The sequence below is a fragment of the Carassius auratus genome, unplaced genomic scaffold (assembly GCF_003368295.1).
Source record: "Carassius auratus strain Wakin unplaced genomic scaffold, ASM336829v1 scaf_tig00025933, whole genome shotgun sequence".
In the NCBI taxonomy this organism is placed as follows: Eukaryota; Metazoa; Chordata; class Actinopteri; order Cypriniformes; family Cyprinidae; genus Carassius; species Carassius auratus.
In genome coordinates this window covers 318180-344681 of record NW_020525469.1, presented here as the reverse complement: position 1 = coordinate 344681, position 26502 = coordinate 318180, and the positions used below count along the sequence as shown (strand labels likewise).

Here is a 26502-nt window from a genome sequence, read left to right as displayed (position 1 = left end):
TGCGGCAGTACTGCTAAAGAATGCACACTGCTGATGGGGCTTATTTATGCCCTCAACCTGGCATACACCCCAACACTGTGCTACACCTTTGAAGTGTTCCAGAAACATTTCCTGGACCTGGATGGTGTTAAGATGTCCCCAAAAGTGCAATCTTTAAAGTTGAAGTTGCTCCAAATTACATCTCCAGCTCAAATATTTTTTACAAAATCTTGACTAATTTTTACTTCTTGAAATGTTTTAATGTGTTACAGTTTTAAGAGCATAAAGAGCACTTAGCGTCGGTTTGAATGTTGTTATTGCATTAAAGGGTTAGTTCACCCAAAAATCAAAATTAGGTCATTAATAACTTACCCTCTTGTTGTTCCAAACCTGTAAGACCTCCGTTTATCTTCAGAACACAGTTTAAAATATTTTAGATTTAGTCTGCTCTCAGACTACGACTTTATTCATCATTGTCTTCTCTTCCGTGTCTGTTGTGAGAGAGAGTTCAAAACAAAGCAGTTTGTGATAACCGGTTCGCGAATGAATCATTCGATGTAACTGGATCTTTTTGAACCAGTTCACCAAATCGAACTGAATCGTTTGAAATGGTTCGCATCTCCAATACACATTAATCCAAATGAAATCAAATGACTTAAGCTGTTAACTGATGAGTCAGTCTTTTGTTCGTTATCTGTCTCGGCTTGGTGTTCATCTTCAGTTCTCTCTTCACAGCAGTTCAGTCAGTGTACTGTTTGAGTGCATGCATTACTCCGGGATATTGGTTTGTTTGAACTCAGAGGGAGTGTCAGCCACATTAAAAAAGTTAACAGTTTAAGTCATTTGTGGATTAATGCATTTTGGAGATGCGAACCGTTTAAAACGATTCAGTTCGATTTGGTGAACTGGTTCAAAAAGATCCAGTTACATCGAATGATTCGTTCACGAACTGGATATCACAAACTGCTTTGTTTTGAACTCTCTCTCACAACAGACACGGAAGAGAAGACAATGCTGAATAAAGTCGTAGTCTTCGCTATTTTTGGACCAAAATGTATTTTCGATGCTTCAAAATATTCTAACTGACCCTCTGATGTCACATGGACTACTTTGATGATGTTTTTCTTACTTTTCTGGACATGGACAGTATACCGTACACACAGCTTCAATGGAGGGACTGAGAGCTCTCAGACTAAATCTAAAATATCTTGAACTGTGTTCAGAAGATAAATGGTTTGGACTGGTTTGGAATGACATGAGGGTGAGTTATTAATTACATAAATTTAGATTTTTGGGTGAACTATCCCTTCACCTATTTGAGAAAATATAATCCCAGATATGTGTTGGATGGAGTAAAATGGATTTTAATTTTCTTTAGGGGAAATTGTTGGTTAATTCTTATTGTAAATGATCCGAGAGGTTACTGAATGTACCTTAACTACTTATCAGTTGATGTGAATATGTGAATGTTGACATAATAAACTGTTAAACTTTATTGAATTTATTTGTTATTTGTGAGAAAAGTATTTGATGCAGAGAAAATTACTACATTTATTTGGTAACACTGAAAAAAATTATGTAACATTTACATAATAATAGTGAGTAATAAAAATTCATTAAACTAAGTAATTCAAAATGGACAGTCTAAAATCTACTTAATTAATTCATAACAGTAAATATAACAGATTTATAAAATTTACTTGATATTTTCACATTTTAAAATTAAATTTACTTAATTACTTTTAATAAATAGAACCTGCTAAGTAAAATATAATTAAGTAACATTTACTTAATGTCTTCACAAATGTTACATTTAGAGTTAAGTAAATTTCACTTGATACTGGCAAGTAAGTTGTACTTGATATTACAGCAGTAAAATTTACTAAGAAAAATTGAGTGCAAATTGTTACAATGATTTTATCAAGTAAATCCTATAAGTTGTTTTTATCAGTGTATATTCCCTACAGTACATTATAGCATGTTCAACCTTTTCCCTAATGTCACGTACCTCACAGCCCTGTTGGGTGTTTCTTTATTAGATGGATCTTGTATGCCCCAGTCGTAACCTTGTTCTCCTCCGCTCTGCACCTACCTGATTCTCTTCCTTTCTCCATGTGTCCACACTTAGAGTGTTAAATTAACACTGGGGATTTTGCTGTGTAGAGTTGGCCAAAGGTGCATATATTAGATCTCGGGGCAAAATGGCTTGAGGAGGGGGAGAAAAAAAATCTAGCAATTTTTTTTTGCCCTGGAAAAAAGAAACGGTCAGAGGAAAGCTCTTTCAGCACTTAACATTGACGGAGTTACCTCTATAGACCCAAAAGAAATATCAGACATTGTTACCATATTTTTTAGCAATCTTTAAAACTCTCAATTTAACTATGACAGCTGTGAAAAATTTATTGATATTACAACTATTGATCATAAGTTTAGTCAAATTTGTGATGCTGATTTGTCAATCGATGAAATTAATCAAGCTCTGCACTCAATGAAGAAAGGTAAATCCCCTGGTATTGATGGGCTTTCAGTAGAATTCTGTCTTCACTTTTGGGAGTTTATAAAATTGCCTTTATTTCATATGTATAAGTAATGCATCAGTCAGGGAGAAATGAACTCTACAATGAAACAGGTAATTATATCCCTTATACCAAAGTCAAGCAAGGAACCATTATTAATTGACAATTGGCGACCTATTACTCTGTTAACATCAGATTATACAATTTTAGCCTCTGTTTATGCTAAAAGATTAAGTACTGGTCTAAATAACATTATTTCAGAATCTCAGTCGGGATTCATGAAAAGCCATCACATATCTAATAATATCAGGTTAGTAGTAGATGTGCTGAATTTCTCTAACTTAATTCATTCAGATGGTCTACTTTACTAATACTTTTTCTTGACTTTCAAAAAGCTTTCGATTCCATAGAACACAAATTTCTTTTTCGCACTCTATAGAGTTATTTGGATTCGGTAATTAATTTATTCATGTATTGATACTGTAACCATGTTTTATAGAGATATTAACAGCTCAGTGATCGTTAATTGTGGCACATCCAAAAGGTTTGACATCCATCGTGGAGTCAGACAGGGCTGTCCAGTCTCCCCGTTTTTCTTACTTTTAGCCACTGAACTACTTTGCTCTCTCTCTGTTTATCAATGATAAAGCTATAAGAGAAATTAACAAAATATTTTTGGATTTCATTTGGAAAAATAGGCCTCACAAATTGAAAAGAGAAGTACTTCCTAATTCCAGAGGTGAAGGTGGCCTTGACTTTTTGGATTATGCTGATACTATAAACACCTTTAAAGTAAACTGGCTGAAAAGTTGGCCTTGTGAATCCAGTGTCGTTATGGTTTTTTATTCCTAATAATATCTTTAACAAACTCGGTGGCATGTCTTTCCCTATTAAAGTGCAACTTTTTACCTAGAAAGTTACCCATCTCCTTATCTAATTTTCATCAGCAATGCCTTCTCTCGTGGAAATTGTGTTTTGTCCATTCCCCCCACAAAGTATACAGATATAATCATTAGAAATAATGATTTTTCCTAGTTGGTTTAGCAATAATTTTAATTGCATTCTATCTGTCTTTGATGATTCTGGTCATATTCTAACCTATAAGCAATGTTTGAATCTCCATAAGTTTCCAGTTCCACCAAAAGAATATAATAGCTTGATAAAAGCTATCCCAGCAGGCTTAATTCAATTAATTAAAAATCACCTTAACTTCAGTAAAGGTATTAGTGTTTATCCGGCTTTACGCCTGGGCGAGATAGATTTTTTAGATAGAAAATGGAACAATAGATATATTCGCACAATTTTTCAAATCAAGAGAAAGATTACTCCGAGGGGTAAATTCTATTGGGGATCCCTTGTAACAAACATTATTTGGAGAAAGGCCTGACTTTTGCCTAGTAAATTTTGTGTATCCAAGAAATCATTCATAAAATCTATCCTGTTAACTTATCCATCTCTAAATACTCTGATATTGATGATTTGCTCTTTTTTTTTTTGTGGTTTTGTGAAGGAAACTGTCACCCATTTATTTTGTGAGCGTAATGTAACCAATACCCAGATAGCAAACATATCCGGGCCTCATCTGGGCCAACTATGGCACATCTGGCTCAGTTCTGGCAGCGGCAGACGTTATATGGGCCATCCCTGGCCCACACACATCAAGCCGGTTTTAGTTTGAGTTGTGGCATGCTGTTTATGGGCCAGATCCGGCCCGTGTGTGACAAACCGGCTTTAATTTGAGTCGTGGTTTGCTGTGTGTGGGCCAGATCTGGCCCGTGTGTGACAAACCGGCTTTAATTTGAGTCGTGGTTTGCTGTGTGTGGGCCAGATCTGGCCCGTGTGTGACAAACCGGCTTTAATTTGAGTCGTGGCTTGCTGTGTGTGGGCCAGATCTGGCCCGTGTGTGACAAACCAGCTTTAATTTGAGTCGTGGCTTGCTGTGTGTGGGCCAGATCTGGCCCGTGTGTGACAAACCGGCTTTAATTTGAGTCGTGGCTTGCTGTGTGTGGGCCAGATCTGGCCCGTGTGTGACAAACCGGCTTTAATTTGAGTCGTGGCTTGCTGTGTGTGGGCCAGATCTGGCCCGTGTGTGACAAACCGGCTTTAATTTGAGTCGTGGCTTGCTGTGTGTGGGCCAGATCTGGCCCGTGTGCGACAAACCGGCTTTAATTTGAGTCGTGGTTTGCTGTGTGTGGGCCAGATCTGGCCCGTGTGTGACAAACCGGTTTTATGTTGAGTTCTGGCTTGTTGTATGTGGGCCAGATATGGCTTATACCAGGTGACCAGATGTGCCATGTCCTTTGAACTTTTTCGGAACCACTACAAATGTTTTATGCTTTGTTGTGCATTAATATGACACCCCTAAATTATATATTTTTTAAATTAAAAAGTGCATGTTAAGATACATAATCCTAGAAAATTTAGCAAATGTGTCTTGCTTGCCACTAATGACAGGTTAGCTTGGAATAGCAAGGTCATTAATTGACAGAAAAGGCTGAAACGTCCTTTGGTGTGATAAAAAAAAAAAAGTCCTCCATTGTGACACCTGTACTGTCACACCACAGGACAAAGTTTCTTTAAAAATCATTTTAAATATTTAAATAATATTTGTTTAACTCCTTTTTTTACTTTTAAATGTAATAATTACATTCATTAAATTAAGCTCTAATCATCAAAAAAAAAAATATATAAATCTTTAGAATATATGAAAATTTCACTTTTTAATAAAAAAAGTTACAAAAAATGAACTTTTTTCATGATATTCACATTTCTTCAAGATGCACCTTTTACACACACACACACACACACACACACACACACACACACACATATATATATATATATATATATATATATATATATATGAGTGTTCGTAAAAGCAACAATACAAAATCTTAAACTATAAAAGTGCCACTTTGTCCCACTATTATGTGCAGGCCTGGCATTTTGCACTGGGCCATAGAACTACAAAATTGAATTGAATGACATTTTGAATTATGTAGTGATCTAATTCTATCCACCAAACAATTGTATGTGAATGTGTGAGACTTATGGTCATGGTTATAGGGAAATAACAAGAAGAACAAAGTGCAGTAAACGGTAAAACTGTTTGCACTACAAAACAGTACGTTCATAATTAAGAAAATACATTAAAAATAACATGGTAAGATACAGCAGTTTGCAACAGTAAACAGCAAAACAAGCTGTTTGTACAGCTAATATAGCTGGAATGACACCGAAAGCCAGACACATTAAATCTACAAATGGCCGCGCAGAAAAAAAATAAGGGGCATATGTTTATTCATATGTTTATTTATGTAACGTAAGAGTGTGACTTTTAATTCGTGACGTGCTTTCATGGGCGTGCGCCGCGCGCGGACCTGATGGAGTTGCCATGGAAACGGAGCGCAACACTGCAAATGTCACGAGGAAACACCCCGTTTCTCGCTGATTTCACTGTTTTCAGGTGAGTTAAGTCCATAAAATCACACAAATATTACTTATAACTGTTGTTGACACTTCTCTTACTTGTATTTGACTCGCTTCTGTTGTTTATTTACTTTATAGGAATGGTTTAATGTCTTCGAAAAAGTCCGTTAGCATTTCTACCGTTTTCAGACGACGTATCGTCAGGTATGATAACTCTATTGTGCTCTTATTTATGAAAGTTTGGGCTTTTAATCAAATCTTCATCTGTAGATGATAGCTTTTGACTGTTTTGTTGGTAATCTTTCAATGGATGATTGGAAATTGCTTAATTTATTTAACCTTAACATTTACACTTTACTGTTGATCGATGACGTCACGTTATCAAGGAGCGCGAAAATTGGCAGAAAACTAAAGTTGTTTTGATCTTTTATGGTAAACATAAAACTGTTCTGCGATTTCAAGAATAATAAAATAATCCTTCTACAACAGAAGGGAGTGTCCAAGATTTCAATATGTCTGAAGGGAGCTGCTGACAGAGATGTAGGAAGCGCTGAAAAGGTTAAGTAACCTAATATGCATTTTTTTCACAACATATATCGCAATGAATCTGTTATTTTATTTATTTATTTTTTGCATCTCACCTGCTCTAGCTTGTTTCCATCTAATAAACCTGGAACTGCAGACTAAATATTGTTGGCTCTGTGTCAAATTGCTTGTTTTGTTCCTAGATTCTTCAGTGCTGATGGCCTGCTGCATCCAGCAGAGTCGGAGTGAACCTACTGTAAGACAACATCTCCAAGATGCTATTGACCACAAGACTAGTACAGTAAGTCAAACATCAAATATACTGTACACTAGTGTTCAAAAGCTTGAAGTTGATACAATTTGTAATAATTCTCTTCTGCTCACCTCTGTAGTAATTATTTGATTAAAATATGTAAAAAGAGTAATATTGTGAAATATTATTACAATTTAAAATAGCTGTTTTCTATGTGAATACATTATAAACTAATTTATTCCTGTGATGTGCAGCTGTATTTTCAGCATCATTCCTCCAGTCTTCACTGTCACATGGATCCCTCAGAAATGCTGATTTGCTGCTCAAGAAACTTATTATCAGCGTTGAAACAGTTGTGCTGCTTCATTTTTTTTGTAGAAACCGTGATGCATTTTATTTTTCAGGATTCACAGATGAATACAAAGTTCAAAAGACCTGCATTTATTTATGAAAGCGACTTACAGTGCATTCAGGCTATCAATTTTTACATATCATGTGTTCCCGGGGAATCGAACCCCCAACCTTGCGCTTGCTTGCTTGCTATCGCAGTGCCCTACCAGTTGAACAACAGGAACACTATTTGAAAAAGATGATTTTGAACAATTTGATGCATGTAACACTAACATTAAAATGTTTAGAGTCTATGTAACAATGAATCCAACAAAAAACAATTCAGCACATCTGTATTTTAACATTGATCATAATCAGAAATGTTTCTTGAGCAATAAATCATCATATTAGAATGATTTCTGAAGATTTGTCACTGAAGACTGGAGTAATGATGCTGAAAATTCAGCTTTGACCAAAGGAATAAATGACATTTTAACATAATATTCACATAGAAAAGAGTTGTTTTGTATTGTAATAGTCACAGTGTTACTATTTTACTGTAATTTGATTCAATAAATGGAGCCGTGGTGAGCATAAGAGATTTTTTATAAAGGCATAAAATATCTTACAGACCCCAAACTCTTGAATGGTTGTGTAAATTACAGTTATGATGTTCCTCCCAGTTAAACTTTATTAAAATGTATTAAATGTTACTCTGACATATGCAGTCCATTCTATAGAGACTGTGTCTGTTCCCCAAAAACAGACCACAAATAATATGTTTATTAAGGGATCTAGAAAAATTATTTCAGTTTAAAGCTACTAGATTAAAAATAGTACTCAATGTACTCCATTGATGAAATAGTAAAAAGTGCACATTGCCTGAAATGATATGAACAGCAGCTATGCTAATCTTTCTCCCTTTGCCTTCCTGTTTCTGCAAATGTCCATCCCAGGGTTATTAGAAACTGCACAGCACAGGACTTGCAGGACTTGTGAGGACTTCAGATGATACCAGTACTCAAAAGACCTTAGATGATGGCAACTATAGATGGACATACAAACTACCGCCACTGCAAAAAAGGTAATGTTAATTTGAAAGAGCTGTGTCACAGTAGCCGTGTTTCCACTATCGAGCTAAGACCAGGCGTGCTAGTGCCTGTCAGGGCCGGTCGTGTTTCCACTGTCACTTCCGGGGCTTGATCGTGCCTCGCCGGGGCTTCCTCGGGGCCAACGGCCAGGGTTTTTTGGCCCGACGAAAACCTTGGGCCAAAGCGGGCCAGCTGGGGCTAGAGGAGGGGTTATGAACAAAGGCGGAGTTTCTCCGTGTCTAGAGAGCGTCAGCGCGGATCATTTCAGAAAGATAACAGCTTTAACAGCAGCATTAAAGACGTTTTAAAATCAGTTGAGCTCAAAACTCACTCTTAGTTAGCAGCAAGTGTTTGAAATAACTTGATCCAATGTGGATTATAATCACTAAACAAAGCAGAAATATTTATAAGTGATGTAAAAGACTATGCACGCTAAACATTAACGTTACACAGTAAACATGGTAAATATCACCGCTTGGATAAATCAGACGTCAGCTTCTTGTTCTCTATCACAATTGTGTATTCATTAAGTAACATTTTATCTGTCGTCTCGTTTCAAGAGTTTAGCTCCACGTTGCATATCACCAAAATATAAAAATGATTTTTGTTTGTGAGCTTTTATAAAAATAGCGAGTCTGCGCTGCGGATCATTTCAGAAAGATAATAGCTTTAACACCAGCATTAAACACTTTTTAAAATAAATCAAGCTCAAAACTCTCTTTCAGTCAGCAGCGAGTGTTTGAAATAACTTGATCTGTGGATTATAAACACTAAACAAGGCAGAAATATGTATAAGCGATGTAAAAGATATGCACGCTAAACATGTTATCATAGTAAACATGGTAAAATAAGACCGCTTGAAGAAATCAGACGTCAGCTTCTTATTCTCTATCACAATCGTGTATTTATTAAGTAACTTATATTATCTGTCACAAGCCTCGTCTCGAGAGTTTATCTCACGTTGCCTATCATAAAAGAATATAGCCTAATAATGTTTTTTTGTTCGGGAGCTTTTATGAAAATAGAGATATTATCATTCATTATAAATATGACAGCTATACTGTGGCTAATAAACAGAAACAGACTCGACTGAATAAGCAGGCTATTTTCATAAGCGTTAAAAATAAATAAATAAATAAAATAGAAATAAGTGTGTTTATGTGTGATTAATTTTGCATGACGTTGTTCTGAGAGGCGTGTAAAGGGCGTGTTTTAGTGACGTGCAGCGGTGCTTCAAGCTCCACTGTGGAAACCCTGCGCTATTCTGGCCCGGGGCTGTGAGCCCCGCCCGACCCGCTTTAAGCCCTGGCTCGCACTGGCCCCACAGTGGAAATGTGGCTAGTATCAAGGGCTCCCTTATCAGTTCTGCTTTCAGTACTGGAGAGTAAAAGATACATTTTTTTTTGTTTGATGTTTTTATTAGTACATATACGTTATCTTGCACATTTTATCTCCCCAACAGATTCTAATTTGAAAGAAGTTTATAATGCATGTTCGCTACTCCCAATTCAGAAGACTGAATCAGCCTGTGTATCTGAATGTTTCTCATACTCACTCCTCTCTGCCACATCTGAATTTAGCTGTCAGTTATAAACATCAAAATTAAAAGAAATAAACATTTGAAATATATCAGTCTGTGTGTAATGAATAAATATAATATACAAGTTTCACTTTTTGAATGGAATTAGTGAAATAAATCAACTTTTTGATGATATTCTAATTATATGACCAGCACCTGTATATCATTGCTCTTTTGTTGATTTTGATTGCTTCCATTGTCCTCATTTGTGAGTTGCTTTGGATAAAAGTGTCTGCTTAATGTAAATGTAATGTTAATGTGTATTTAACTATATTTATAAATATTTATCTGTATTTTGTATTTTGTAATAATGTAAATGTATTTGTTTTATATCTATACATGCAGTTGTATTCATGTATGTATATTTATTTGTCACATTTTTATATTTTAATAAAGCAGTTTAGATTACATGAGTGTTTTCTTTATTCTGGATGAATTACATATTCTTTTGTGTCTAGAAAGGGTTAATATGGGCCATATCTAACCCAGAAGTCAGCCACAACTGGGACGGATCTGGGCCACATGTCAGAAATGGCGTGGTTGACATCTGGGCCAGGTGTCGCCCATGCTATTTGTGAGATGCGGCATGGATCTGGTACAGTTGTGGCTGACTTCTGTCTGACAAAACTGGGCCAGATCTGGCCCAGATGTCACCCACACCATTTCTGAGATGTGGCCCAGATCTGGTTCAGTTGTGGCTGACATATGTCAGCCAGACTCAGGTTGAGTCATCGCCGTCATTCCACGCGGTATGTGGGCCAGAAGAATATGGGAGATGTGGGCCAGAACTGGGCCACATGTCATTTGCTATCTGGGTAGATTTTGGGCTGAATAAAGTGCTTTTGTTTTTGGCCCTACAAATGTGACCCACACTTTTATTCTCAAAGAGGTTATCTTTTATTATGAAAACCCAAAGCTGATGTCCCTTGAACATGTTGTTAATTTCTTTATCTTGTAAGCAAAATTCTTCATTCACAAGCAAAAATGGCTTGCATACTACACCACTGGAACGTCCTCTAGTGCCAAAACCAGGAATTGACAGATTTTAAAAAAAGAATGAATACTGTAGTTGAAGGTGAAAGTTGATTACAGAATGTATAAAGCCACACAGTGATTCTAATAACTTAGTAATTTAGTTCAGTTATTTCTGAATACAAACTCACAGATTCCAACTGCTATAAGTTAATCAAATGTTTAATTACATGCATTACAGAAAACAAAAATGTTTCAAGTTGTATAATAAAATGTATACAATTTAAAAAAAAAAAAAAAAATGCAAAATCAGAAGCTTAATGCATAGGCTACACACAAAAAACAATAAAAATTTGACTTCATAAAATATCACAATTTTTTTATTTTTACAAAGAAAATAATATTGTTTCACTGTGCTTACTTTAACATATTACGTGTTTCATTTGCTATTTCGTCATTCAAACACAACCCACATCATTAATGCATAAAGGCATGGAATATAACACGCTCAGTTCACTGTAAAAAAAAAAAAAATATATATATTTTAAAAATTAAGGTGATAATTAAAAACTGTGTATATGTTATTAAATAAATTGTGGTTCAGTGTTGTATGGAAAATATTGAGAAATTTTCACAACTAAAACCAAGTGCTGAAATATAATTCAAAATCTAAATGTATCGTTATATGTGTGTGTGTGTTTCGCATTAACGATTGTACGATTTTTAAACACATTTCCGATATTTCGAAATACATTACTGCAGTGTTTCTCATACACTAATTATGTGGCGGTTAATATTTGTGGCGGTTGACTTCATTTAATAAACATGAGTACTGACCGTTTCAATATCAAAACGCGGTGCGGGTGTTTAATACGAACGTATATCTGATGAGAACCAACTGTCTTCAGAAAAGTTTCAATGGCATTTTTATCTGATAAAGAATCATTCAGGAGCAAAAGCTCAAAGCGCCTACTGCTGGCAGAGATTCAATTTGAATTTTTCAATAAGCCCGTCTGGTGTGTTTATGGTTTCTCTTTTTTCTTTTTCTGCAGCAACTCAGAGGCCATTTCATTCTCTTTATCCTGGCTAAAGCACTTTGTTTCAATTTATAAAAATGATCTGCATAGACTACCAGTCAAAGGTTTTTGATCAGTATTTCATGTTTTGAAATAATTGTCATCTGTTCACCAAGCCTGCATTTATTTAAAGTATCCAAACTACAGCAAAAACAGTACAATTTTGAAATATTTTCACAGATTTAAAATAGCTTCTTTCTATTTGAATTTATTTCAAAATGTACTTGATTGCGGTGTTTGAAGCTGAATTTTTAGCATCATTACTTGAGTCTTCAGTGTCACATGATCTTCCGAAATCATTCTAATATGATGATTGGCATATAGCATGGATATGGAGAGCAAATATTGAAATTTAGTGTTTTAGGTTTTATTTTCAGTTATGTTTGACATTTGAAAGAGTTTCTGTTATGCTGAAGTTTCTGTTGTTATTGTATAGAAGAGTAGAGCTCATGGTTATAAATAACTGCATGCATTACTATGAGGCATGATGCTTTGTTCAATAATCAGTAGCTTTGCTAATGCTAATGCAGTAACAAGTTTTTTCCTATTTGAGCTGTCGGTGTACGGTCTTTTAACTGTACAAAATAACCCAGCCAAATACAAACAAGCCTTACTCAAAATCACAGACTTTTGACAATTAACTTAAAATAATGATCACATTTCACTAATACTATTACATTCATTGTGTCACAGATTAAATATTTAGGACATTTTATATGATTTATTCAGGTAGATGAAAGTACCGCTTCATCCATGAAATTATCAAAATAATTACATGTACATGTAGTTTTTTTTCAATTGCTAAACGACAGTGGGCACAACTGGAGTCACATGTGCAAAACTCTAACTACAGTCTGCACAGCAGCAGTTCATGTGGACCAAACTCTAGTTCGTTTTTCATTGCTTGAACACAGTTTTTAAAACTCTACACACTTATCCCATGACTTAAACCACAACCTGCACAACACTGTGGATTTACAGCACTTTGTTCAAATGCTAACACACTGCTGTCAAAACTGTGACGCACACATTCAAAACAGAAGAGATTTCAAACACTGCTGATAGACCAACGCTACTTTTGCGTCATCGAAGGTTAACACCCCTTTTTGGGGGAAAACAAACGGATTCCCCTGATACAGAACTCGCTCTAATTTCTTGATAGCAAAAATGGCAGAAGCATACACACTCTCTTTGCGGGCCGAGGACCATGAGAGGTATTTAAAGAAGCTGAATACAGTGTTTACAGAGGTTTCCCTTTGAAATGGTCGAAAACTGGATTAATAACCCCACGCAGTGGCCAAATATGGACATCCAACTTTACCATTATTTCGTGGAATCACCAAGTAGCCTATTTTTGTCATTAACATACTCCCAGTATGATAAACTAGACGATGAGGCCATGTCAAGAGGAGTCGGTGGTTTACTTGGATCATATTTCACTTGATTTAAGCTATTGACAGTTTTGTTGTAGTTAGAAATACGAAGCTGCTAGTAGCTACGTGATTAACATTAGCTCTCATTAGGCATGCTACCTTGGCTGTTAACTGATTTTAAGTTTGAAATATTTCGCAGGCTAGTACTAAACAATATAAATATTATACAATATCTGTTTGTAATTGTATCTGACAGGCCTGTACACATCAGAAACAATGAAAAAAAAAAGGTCCCTGGACCGAGTTCTGTATCAGGAATCCGTTTGTTTTCCCCCAAAAAGGGGCGTTACCCTTCGATGACGCAAAAGTAGCGTTGGTCTATTGTAATTTCAGGATTAGCCTTGAAAATTATTTGTTCGAATTACAGTATGTACTTTTAGTTTCTACCTTTTTTTTTCTCATTACTGTAATTCTGTAGATTACTACAGACTATTGAAGCAAACTGCTTATTTTCATTTACCATAAAGAATTGGTATGTTCTAAAAATGTAAATAAATCACGTGAAAGAATGTCACTCCTTTCTTTGAAGAAAATATGACTTTGTATGAAGTCACTGAAATTGTTCAAACTGTAAAGATGAAAAGTGATGATTTTCTGTATTGGAGTTTGATGCGAGTGTTTTTCCTCTCTGTGTGTTCTGAGTGACGGTGTGTGTTCTCTCAGTGAGGGTTGTGTGTGGTGTTTTTCCTCTCTGTGTGTTCTGAGTGACGGTGTGTGTTCTCTCAGTGAGGGTTGTGTGTGGTGTTTTTCCTCTCGGTGTGTTCCGGGTGACGGTGTGTGTTATCTCAGTGAGGGTTGTGTGTAGTGTTTTTCCTCTCTGTGTGTTCTGAGTGACGATGTGTGTTCTCTCAGTGAGGGTTGTGTGTAGTGTTTTTCCTCTCTGTGTGTTCTGAGTGACGGTGTGTGTTATCTCAGTGAGGGTTGTGTGTAGTGTTTTTCCTCTCTGTGTGTTCTGAGTGACGGTGTGTGTTCTCTCAGTGAGGGTTGTGTGTGGTGTTTTTCCTCTCGGTGTGTTCCGGGTGACGGTGTGTGTTATCTCAGTGAGGGTTGTGTGTAGTGTTTTTCCTCTCGGTGTGTTCCGGGTGACGGTGTGTGTTCTCTCAGTGAGGGTTGTGTGTAGTGTTTTTCCTCTCGGTGTGTTCCGGGTGACGGTGTGTGTTATCTCAGTGAGGGTTGTGTGTAGTGTTTTTCCTCTCTGTGTGTTCTGAGTGACGGTGTGTGTTATCTCAGTGAGGGTTGTGTGTAGTGTTTTTCCTCTCTGTGTGTTCTGAGTGACGGTGTGTGTTATCTCAGTGAGGGTTGTGTGTAGTGTTTTTCCTCTCTGTGTGTTCCGAGTGACGGTGTGTGTTATCTCAGTGAGGGTTGTGTGTAGTGTTTTTCCTCTCTGTGTGTTCTGAGTGACGGTGTGTGTTCTCTCAGTGAGGGTTGTGTGTAGTGTTTTTCCTCTCTGTGTGTTCTGAGTGACGGTGTGTGTTCTCTCAGTGAGGGTTGTGTGTAGTGTTTTTCCTCTCGGTGTGTTCCGGGTGACGGTGTGTGTTCTCTCAGTGAGGGTTGTGTGTAGTGTTTTTCCTCTCGGTGTGTTCCGGGTGACGGTGTGTGTTCTCTCAGTGAGGGTTGTGTGTAGTGTTTTTCCTCTCTGTGTGTTCCGAGTGACGGTGTGTGTTCTCTCAGTGAGGGTTGTGTGTAGTGTTTTTCCTCTCTGTGTGTTCCGAGTGACGGTGTGTGTTCTCTCAGTGAGGGTTGTGTGTAGTGTTTTTCCTCTCTGTGTGTTCTGAGTGACGGTGTGTGTTCTCTCAGTGAGGGTTGTGTGTAGTGTTTTTCCTCTCTGTGTGTTCCGAGTGACGGTGTGTGTTCTCTCAGTGAGGGTTGTGTGTAGTGTTTTTCCTCTCTGTGTGTTCTGAGTGACGGTGTGTGTTCTCTCAGTGAGGGTTGTGTGTAGTGTTTTTCCTCTCTGTGTGTTCTGAGTGACGGTGTGTGTTCTCTCAGTGAGGGTTGTGTGTAGTGTTTTTCCTCTCTGTGTGTTCTGAGTGACGGTGTGTGTTCTCTCAGTGAGGGTTGTGTGTAGTGTTTTTCCTCTCTGTGTGTTCCGAGTGACGGTGTGTGTTCTCTCAGTGAGGGTTGTGTGTAGTGTTTTTCCTCTCTGTGTGTTCCGAGTGACGGTGTGTGTTCTCTCAGTGAGGGTTGTGTGTAGTGTTTTTCCTCTCTGTGTGTTCCGAGTGACGGTGTGTGTTCTCTCAGTGAGGGTTGTGTGTAGTGTTTTTCCTCTCTGTGTGTTCTGAGTGACGGTGTGTGTTCTCTCAGTGAGGGTTGTGTGGAGTGTTTTTCCCTATCGGTGTGTTCCGAGTGACGGTGTGTGTAGTGTTTTTCCTCTGTGTGTTCTGAGTGACAGTGTGTGTTATCTCAGTGAGGGTTGTGTGTAGTGTTTTTCCTCTCTGTGTGTTCCGAGTGACGGTGTGTGTTATCTCAGTGAGGGTTGTGTGTAGTGTTTGGCTGCACTCAGTCTGTTTTGAGCCGTGTGTTAAGAGTTGTGTTGCTTTGAATGAGTTTTGCAGGTGATGTGAACTGTTTAGCTCAGGTGACTGTTGGTAGTGCAGACCGTAGTTAGAGATTTGCACATTTAGCTCCAGTTGTGCTCACTGTCGTTTAGCAATAGAAAAAAAACTGTAATAAATGTTAAATCTCACTGACAGACGCAGGCTCGATCTTATTGTGATTAGGGTCACTGGTAGTGTTTGTCACTAGATTAGTGTGATTAATGATGATTAATGGACCTCTCATGAGCAACATCCATCAGTGGAACGTCATTCTGATCAGACAAATCATTAACACCATCAGCCTGTAAGAAAAAAGATTCACAGAAGGTTAAAAAAAATAAACAGGACAAACAATTCACCTAAACAAAAATTAGGAAGATTAAATACACTGTAATTACACAGTCATCCGCCATACTTCAGTAATATACAGTTGTGGTAAAAAAATATTGGCACCCTTGCGCTTTTTTATAATAATAAAATAAAATATTAAATACAATTCTGATAATAATATAATTGAATAAGCTATCACAAATATATGTATTGATATATAAAATGTATCCACACCATTGATTTTTATTAAGTAAAGCAGTAATATCAGTGCTGTCCTGATGAATCAGTTATTATTGGTGTTTCAATGTACTGATTTCTGAATCAAACTGCAAAAATCACACAAACATGTTTCCAACCTGCAGACATTAATTCTGATTTATTGTAGTTAAACTGATTCAGTGCTCACAGTATCTTACCTGATCATTGTGCTGTGTCCTGGTGTCTGTTTGAACAATAATAAACTCAATTAAACACACACTACTTTTGTTAATTAAAATTCTCTAAACACAATTTCCATCTTGTTAATTCAGCTGTATGTGTAATCAGAGCTGTGTAGTAACTGATTACATGTAATCTAAATTACGTAATCAGTTTCCAAAAATCAAGCACTCGTAATTAGAGTATATTACATTTTATAATGCTCATCAGATTACAGTTAGTTTTTGCCTTTACAGTGTATATGCATTGCACTGTACATCGGATTCATTATAATAATTAAAATGTGGTTAAGTGTGCAGCTAACACTAGGAAAATACATGTCCATACATGATCAGGACGGTAAATGACCCAAATCTGGAGTGACAAAAACAGGATTGCTACATTCCTTATATTGATGTAAATGAACTGGTGAATAATTGTTTCAACAAGATTACATAAACAAACTGTATGAAAGAACCAGTTTTGCAGAAAAAAAAAATCAGACTTCCCATTGCTAAATTTAATACTCACCTTTCCATCTTACTGGATGGTACAGTAAATATAGAAATACAGCCATCAGCAGCAGGACACAAACAGTAGCAGCAGCACATATAACTGCTACAGCAGCTGAAGACAGACCTGAATCTGAAACAGATAAAGAGCAACTATTTTTATCTATGTGTTTTTCCAAGTACACTTTTCCTGCTTTAGTCATCAGCTGATATTGATTTAACTCATAAATGATGAGATCTGGAGGGTTTTGACGAGAAGCAGATTAAACAGCATCAAATTACTGTGAGCTGTCACAAAAAAAAAAAAAAAAAACAGACTAATTTTAATTTTAACATTGGTCTTGTGCGGAGCTTGTCTTGGTTGTGTCACTTCACATGAAGGTGACGATCTCAATCATAGTTTAATACTAGGGCTAAAAACTGGTGGAAGGTGTCCGGTAAGTTTCAGAAACATTCTAGAAATTTGGAAACTTTCAGACATTTTGGAAAAGTTTCCAGAAATGTTCCACTCCATTTGATACAGAGTGAAAGCTCACTTTTCCAAAAACATAAATAAATAAATAAAATGTAACTATTTTAAAACTGGGGCCTCAAGGGGCCTAAATTAAATGATAATCACCAGTGATGGTAACAACGAAGCTCCTAATGATGCTGATTCTGTTGCTCCTGATCTGTAGTTTATATTCTCCAGAGTCTGTGTTTGTGATGTTCATGATGGTCAGAGATCCAGTCTGATGATCCAGCTTCAGTCTGTCTCTGAATCTCTCAGTACCTTCATTACACTCAACATCTGTACAGATATCACTCTGATCTCCGGTCATTTCAGCGATGCAGATGTCATTAAAATACCACCTCATTGAATCATTCATATTTTTCATTACACGAGTGTTTAAAGTGACAGATTCTCCCTCCTTCACTGACTTTCTCTTCATCTCATCTCGTTCAGCAGCAGGAACATCTGAAACACAAACCAATGGATGACTGGAAATATATTTATGCCGAAAAAATGCACAAAACATCAACAACTAAGGATTTGAAATTGATTTAATCATGCTCTTTAAAAAGAAACAAGTATCTCTGTTTTATACACTTTATAAACTTACTTCCTTATTTTAGATCATCATTCAAACAAACAGCTAATTCACATTCATTGTCAGCTTTTAAATGTGCTCAATCATTAAATTCATTAAATGACTCACCATAAACAGTAACACTGAAACTCTTTTCACTGCTTCTTCTGATGCTGATGATCTTTAATTCATAAAGTCCAGAGTCAGTTGTGTTGACGTCTGTGATGGTCAGAGATCCAGTCTGATGATCCAGCTTCAGTCTGTCTCTGAATCTCTCAGTATCTTCATTACACCCAACATCTGTACAGATAAAACTGAGATCTCCAGTGATTTGAGCGATGCGAGTGTCATCAAAATACCATTTTATATCTTCTTGTTGGGTTGTTTTAACATCAGTGATTAGAGTTGCCAAATCTCCCTCCATCACTGACACTGACTCTCCATCTGCACCAACTCCAGACACATCTGATGAAGAAATTTACAGTTCATTATAAGTCAAACAAAGTTATACAACAGTAAAGCGCTTTGAAAATGCCTTTCTACATATCATAAAGTTTGTGAGTAAAGAAATATATCTGGATTCATAATCTAACACATGCAAACAAACAAAAATAACATCACTGATTTAAACATTCACTTATTAAACATAGGGTAGAGAAGGAAAACGCACTAAAGGACTGTGTAATTTCTTTCTGTGAAACAAAAGTTAAATGTGTTCAGAAACGTTATCACCGTTTTAGTGACAATGACATCAATCATAAACCAAGTATTAAAAATATTCATAGTTTTGATGTTATAAGATTAAAAAAAATAATAATAAACTTTCGAAACATAGATAATTTATAGTGAAAACTGTTATCTCTCAGGTATATCACCAGTGTGAGCTTCATGGTGAAAACTTGTACATCAATCTTGTCAACAGTTGCAATAAAAATATATATATTTATATATAACTTGACTTTATTTTGTGGTTATTTTGGGAAAAACTGTAGATTTTCTACTCTAGTTTTTAACTCTACCCTACATGTGTCTCATGAATGATCTTCAACAACAACTTAATGAATATCATATAACCCACACCCTGACTCATAACTGTTTTCCGTGAACATATAATTGTACATTTATACAAACTAATGTTTTCTTAGTTCTATTAATTACAAAATACTGAGTTTATTTTAAATACTACTTTGAAAACAGTGGGTTGCTACTATGCAATAACAGAAACTACTACTTTTTGTTTTAAGTTAATTTACAAAATACATTTGGCATAAGCTTATTCAATTCGACTCAAAATATAAGGTTATATGCCGATTTTAACAATTACTGAATGATGCGGTGGCTCTTGCAGCCGTGAGCCCGCGTGAGAAACTATCGATGTAACGTTAAGTTAAATAAAAGCTCCTATGAAATAATTTCGTGCCGTTCGTCGTAACGGTTGACTAGAACAGAGACCATAACAGAACATCTTACCATTTACGAATAAAAACAAGAACACTGAGATCGAAATAAATCGAAGCTTCATTTTAACAACGAAAGTATGGCAGATTCAGCTTCGTTTACCTAGTTTTGGCGCCATTCTTCGTATCTTCTTTGTTTACGGAAGAGACTTCCCTTTTCGTCAGCGCTGGGTCTCCAACTCCCTCCGTGTCAGAGGACCAGGAAAAGGAGACAAACACAAACGCACACACAAATCATATTAATTCAAATCGTATTTCCCCCCAAAAAAACTTTAACAAATCTACTCTGGTAAAAGACTACTGTCAAGCCAGCCGCCAAATAAAAATCAGTCAATAGCCGCCACGTTATTTCTAGGGTCGCGTATAAACTACGTCTTACGGTAAAACCGTCAGAGAACTGATCTGAATGCAGTTAGTGCTCTTCAAGCAAACGCTATTTTTTTCCCCAACACACAGTCCGTTACTGTCAGATGCTGAATACCAAAATAAAAACCTAATATTACAAAGTAAGAACAATAATATATGCTTGCTGCATCTCTATATTCGAAAAGCTATAAAAATAAAAGTTATAGATTGCAGACTGGTTCCACCTCAGACAGAAAGTAAAATGTCAGCTGCATCGTTTCAGGGCTGTCTAATTCTTCCTCTTCTATAGTAGAGAATGAGTGGAACTGTTCCTCAGGGGGTCTATAGTGCACTGTCTTGATGTGATACTGTATCTGACGGCTGAATGGTTACAATTTTATCTCTAATAGTATCGATCTTAGAAGTAAAGTAGTTCATAAAGTCATTACTGCTGTGGTGTTGGGAAATGTCAACACATTGTGCTTGATTTCCCAGCAAACTCACAAGACCTGGACCCCATATAGAATCTATAGGGTATTGTCAAGAGGAAAATGAGAAACAAGAGACCAAAAAAAATGCAGATAACCTGAGGCCACTATCAAAGAAACCTGGGCTTCCATTCCACCTCAGCAGTGCCACAAACTGATACACACATATATATATACACAAACATTTATTTAACGTATTTTGTTGGTTAAAATTAAGGACATATTTAATCTGGAATGCTATCCTTTTCAGACGGAAGGCATGCATTAAATACTGACACACGTTCAGTTTTCACACACACATGCTCACTTTCACTTAATCCATAACCTACTGTATTTATGTGAGATACTCTACACAATAACATTTCTACTGTTGTGTGTGTGAGTGCTGAGAACTGATCACGCACTGTATATGAGAACTGAAGAAGTGGAGCAGCGTGATTCTGCCTATCCTGCCTTCACTAACTTTAAGTTAATTGACAACGAATTGTGACTCCCGGGAAAAACGGGACGTCTGGTCACCTCATCCCTACCCCTTCGGGTGCTGAGGCCATAGTTTCAGATCGCTAGTTCGCGTTTTATTAGTATATCCATACACTGCGGCTGTTATCCTGACTAGATATAGGGTACAAACGGCCCTTATCCGATTGCAATCCAATGACAGGGACACACATTTTGAAGGACAACAGCCTATAGGATGCATTTTGAATGTCCAATAGTCCTCAAATAACATATAGTCCAGTCTCGTTAATGAAAACACTGCATAAATTTCGTCATAATTTCGTCATCAGATATTATTTTTAGCTCATCAGTGTCTAGTCTTAAATCACATAAAAAATGTGCGTTAACAAATATTTTTCGTCGTTGTCATTGACTGTCTGCAACTTACTAAACACGTCACTGATGAGTGCGCTAAGGCAGAACCACAGGGGGGTAGTCGGTAAATATGGATGTTTTATTTTTTGGTCGATATTTAACTTTTATTGCCAAAATAAGTAAAATCAAAGACATATGTCATTCATTTTATTATTATTTGAAATATATTAAATGATGATGGTTTATATAATGTATAATATAATATAATTTTTTTCATTGTTCTTATTAAGCATTTAATTTGTTGAGATTTTGTGAATTGGTGGGTTTTTGTTAAATGTGAGCCAAAATCATCACAATTAATAGGACCAAAGACTTAAACTACTTCAGCCTGTGTGCATTGAATTTATTTAAAACATGAGTTTCACAATTAGAGTTGAATTACTGAATTAAATGAACTTCTCATGACATTCAAATTTATTGAGATTCACCTTTATATGAAAGTTGGGGGGGGCTCTTATTTTGTAATTCCACATCAGTAAGTCCTGAAACAACACATCTGACACTGTGGGAAGATATACTTTCAATATGAGGTACAAGTGGTCTGTGCAATCTATACATTTTATGTTTTATAGATTTTTGAAAGTAGAGATGCAGCAGCTTGTTTATGAGATTTGGGAGGCTCTTATTGTGTAATTCCACAGTCCTGAAACGATGCAGCTGACACTTTACTTTCTGTTCGAGGTGGAACCAGTCTGTGCAATCTAAAACTTTTATTTTTATAGCTTTTCGAATGTAGAGATGCAGCAAGCATATATTATTGTTCTTATTTTGTAATATGAGTATTACAGAGTATTACATTTTTATTTTGGTATTCAGCATCAGACAGTAACGGACTGTGTGTTGGGGGAAAAAGTAGCGTTCGGTTGAAGAGCACTGACTGCATTCAGATCAGTTCTCTGACGGTTTTACCATAAGATGCAGTTTATACGCGACCCTAGAAATAACGTGGCGGCTATTGACAGTGATTTTCTACTTTGCGGATGGCTTGAACGTAAAAACGTAATACCATACTCCAATTTCCTTCTAATCTCTTCTAATACCCAATATATTCTCTATTTGCCTTGTTCCACAATACATAATGCAATAGATCATGATCTACCATTTGATTTTCTTATTCTTGCTCTTCATTTTTGGAAGGACAATAATTAACTGTTGGAATGTATAGAGGTTGGGGTGAGGTGAAGCGAACAGAGTTGTTGTTGTAGCTTAAGTAATACAAAGGGGAAACATATGGGGCCAGTTGCATAAATTTAGCCTTTATGTTAAGACAGTATATGAGACCAACTAACCAATAAGTGATCAGTCTTATTTTAGAAAATAACTTAAATTAATCATTGCTTTTATGTAACTGAATACAAATAAATCAATAAATTATGTATAAAGAAAAAATTAGATGACTAATGTGTAAATCCAGTGTAAACTTTTTATGCAACTGGCTCTATTGGCGTCTGGTGTGAACGCAGCATAAGAGTGTATATCTGGATTCATAATGTAACACAAGCAAACAAACAGCAGAATAACATTGCACTGCTTTACACATTCACTCATTAAACATAGGTTAGAGTGGGGGAATACCTAACTGTAACGTTACAGTGATCAGATCTGATTTAAAAGAGTTAAACATTTATAATGGTTGATTACACCAGATAACATGAAAATTCTTACCATTAGCCAGTAAAGAGAACACTGAGATCAAAATAAACCGAGGCATTTTTAACAAAAATGATATGACATCAGATTCCGATTAATTATCCCTTGCTTGTTTTTCTTCTTCTTCTGTATCTATCATAAATTACTGCTAGCTGCTTTATGTTCTTTTCGTTCCCTTATCGAGTCGGTCTCTCGACATTACGTATGGGGAAATCCATTTCCTCGAAATTATGAAGTCTGATTGAATAACTCTTTTGCTTGCAAATAGCCAATGGCGCCCTCGCCCTCACCTGATTGGCTGACAGCCATCAATATAGGTGACGGTGGGCGCCAAAACCCTCAGAATCTTTTTTCTTCACTTGAGTCTGGTTTCGCCGTGGATTCACGCATACAGAGCGGAAAGTTGTCGAAAATTATCCCCTCTCGCGTTCCGGTGATTTTAGTCTTAAAATGTCTCTTTGCCGCATGTGTGGTGGGCCCATTGATTTCCCGGACGCACACGAGCAGTGTGTGCTGTGCCTGGGTCGGGCTCACGCAGAGGCGGCATTCGAAGGATCGGGATGTCGTGCCTGTGAGGAGCTTCCCATCAAGATCCTTCGTGCAAGGCTGGCCGTTACCCGTAACGGTGGCCCTGTATCTCCTGCCTCTCCCCCGTCCGCCGCCGTCGAGCCGCGAACCGGGAGACTGCAGAGAGCTCCGTCGACGGATTCTGTCGAGGTACTGGCGTCGGCCCAACGCCCACGCCACCCTCACGTGGAAGATCCCCTCTCATACTCTGAGGCCAGTTGCCGCCCTCCACTAGAAGCGCGGGAAATGGTCTCGTTTGGATATGACGAGGACGACGCCATGTCTACTAATGCCTCAGACCCGGGAGCGTGGTCCGAGGCCCCGTCTGAAGCCGCCCTCGCCTCGCTGGATGCCGAGCTTATGGCGATCCTCACGGAGGCGGTGGCAGATATGGAATTGGAGTGGACAGCCCCCAAGGAGCTGCCGTCTAAGAGATGGATGGACGGTTCTTTCCTCGGCGCGGGCCGCCAGGCTGAAGCCCCGCAGAGACCCGCGCCTTTTTTCTCTGAGGTCCACGAGGAACTCACCCGGTCATGGCGCTCCCCTTACTCAGCCCGAGCCCATGCACAGGGGACCCAGCTGCTGACAACGGTGGAAGGGGCGGAGAAATTAGGATACGCGCGACCGCCTCCCGTCGAGGATGCTATTGCGGCCCACCTGGCGTCTTCTCCCGGCTGGAAAACCGCCTCTTTGCCTTCTAAGCCATGTCGAGCTACTGCTCACATCGCCGAGAAGGCGTACATATCTGCTGGACATGCAGCATCTGCCCTCCACACGATGGCAATCCTGCAGGTGTTCCAAACTCGGCTCCTTGGGTCCCTGGATGAGGGAAGCCCGGACCCAGAGTCGTTCAGGAAGCTGCGCACGGCGGCGGATCTCGCTCTCGCGGCGTCGAAAAAGGTAGCGCAGGGAATCGGCCGCAATATGAGCAGCCTTGTGGTCCTGCATCGCCATATGTGGCTGACGCTGTCCGGCATGCGCGATGCCGAAAAGAGGCAGTTCCTAGATGCACCGGTGAGCCCCACCGGTCTTTTCCGTGTCGCGGTGGAATCTCTGTCGGAGAAATACGCCGAGACCGTCAAGCAGTCTAAGATGATGCCTCATCTTTTGCCGAAACGGTCTCAAGCCCCCCCTGCAGCGAGGTCCAGATCTTCTTCGGCACAGCGCCAGGCGGGAAATACCAGGCGCGCGTTCCCGAGCGCGGCAGAGCGTCGTGAGCCAGAGCCACCATTCCGCCAGAGGCAGCCCAGGAAGCCCCGTTTTGGTCCTAAACCGGCCTCTAGCAGCCAAGGGCGCCCGGCTGGCAAGAAGGAGCAGCGTTCCTGATGCTCGTGCCAGGGGGAAGAGAGCGCGGGACGTGTTCGTCGGACCCGCGGCGAAAAGGGCGTGTTCCCGCCCAGAGTTCGTCAAAAATGTAAATGTCGTGAGAATGAAACCGCTGTGTTCTGTTTCAATAAACATGCATTACATGCCTCAGCAAAAGAGCTTTCTTCCTCCCTCTACTATTACCCGCTACATAAGCGAAGCCTCTCCTCCGAGAGACGCTTCGCAAAGCGGAAGCTCGGGGAAACCCGAGGAGGTGACTATGTTTGTTCCCGTGCAAGAAGCCGCGAACGAGTCACCTGCCATTCATATAGCGGTCAATGCTTCCCCAGTGGCTGGCGCGCACGCCCCGCCGCAGCATGCATTAATACCCTCTGTATTGAGTCATCTCAGCGCGTGGGCGACGCTCCCCGCGGCATCTTATTTGGTGATCAACACGATAAAACGCGGCTATACGCTCCAGTTCGCTCGCAGACCACCCCGCTTCGGCGGTGTGATTATGACAGAAGTGTCAGAACAGAGCGCCCCGCTGCTACGAGCAGAAATATCCTCTCTCCTGGCCAAACAAGCAGTAGAGATAGTGCCCGTGGAACGGAGAAATTCCGGTTTCTACAGCCGTTATTTTCTAGTTCCGAAAAAGGACAGAGGTATGCGCCCCATTTTAGACCTGAGATTACTGAACAAAGCACTCGCGAAACGCACGTTCAAGATGATAACTGTGAAGCAGATCCTCACGCACATTCAGCCCGACGATTACTTCATTGCAGTGGATCTAAAGGATGCTTACTTCCACATCCAGATAGCCCCACATCACAGGCGCTTCCTGCGTTTTGCATTCGAGGGTGTGGCGTACCAGTTCAAAGTGTTGCCGTTTGGGCTCGCTTTGGCTCCCCGCGTATTTACAATATGCATGAATACAGCGCTCGCTCCCCTGAAGCTCAGTGGAATGCGCATAGTGAACTATCTCGACGACTGGTTAGTCATCGCACGGTCGAGAAGCGCTCTCGAGGAACACAAACACAGACTCCTCGCCCATCTGACAGGTTTGGGGCTGTCTGTGAACATTCAGAAGAGCACACTGCAGCCGCGCCAATATATCACATTCCTGGGCATGATACTGGACTCGCGCTCTATGACCGCGAAGCTGTCAGAGCCGAGAATCCAGTCGATTCAAAATACACTAGCCCTCTTCGTTCAAGGCAGAGCTATCCCCTTAAGAACGTTTCAGAGGTTGCTCGGTCTGATGGCGGCCGCAGCCTCCGTCTGCAGACTGGGCTTGTTACACATGAGACCGCTTCAACACTGGTTACAGAGCCGAGTGAAGCCGCGGGCGTGGAGAGCGGGAACGGAACGCCTTATCATAACGCGTTCATGTCTCGAGACTCTGGCGCCTTGGTTCGGCACGACCATATTCGAGCAGGGTGCTGCTATGGGCAGGGTGGTCAGACGTGTAGTGGTCACTACAGATGCTTCACTATCAGGCTGGGGAGCCCTATGCGATGGCAGACCAGCATTCGGTACGTGGACAGGGGACCAGACGCGCTGGCATATAAACTGCTTGGAGATGGAAGCGGTTCATCTAGCGCTGCAGAGTTTCCTTCCGTTTGTGAAACACCGTCATGTTCTCATCAGAACAGACAACACGGCGGTGGTGGCGTACATCAATCGCCAGGGAGGTTTGCGTTCGCGATCCCTGCAGGGACTAGCGAGACAGTTGCTGTTATGGACGGACAGGGTACTTCTGTCGATTCGA

The 26502-nt window shown here is 39.0% G+C and overlaps 1 protein-coding gene across 2 annotated transcripts in view; it reads right to left on the bottom strand.

The window, feature by feature from the left end:
• LOC113078546 (uncharacterized) overlaps positions 1–19850 on the bottom strand; it is a 28712-nt gene extending 8862 nt beyond the window's left edge. The window contains exons 1-3 of one of the 2 annotated variants that reach the window (XM_026250845.1): positions 19607–19842; positions 18176–18511; positions 17377–17934 (exon numbers count right to left, since the gene is read on the bottom strand). In XM_026250845.1, coding sequence (XP_026106630.1) covers positions 17576–17934; positions 18176–18511; positions 19607–19622 — 711 coding nt within the window. In that variant the 5' untranslated portion in view covers positions 19623–19842 and the 3' untranslated portion in view covers positions 17377–17575. Of the gene's footprint in view, positions 1–17376; positions 17935–18175; positions 18512–19606 lie in introns of those variants that run through there. The other variant, XM_026250843.1, reaches the window with a different exon arrangement.
• Positions 19851–26502: the final 6652 nt, after the last annotated feature.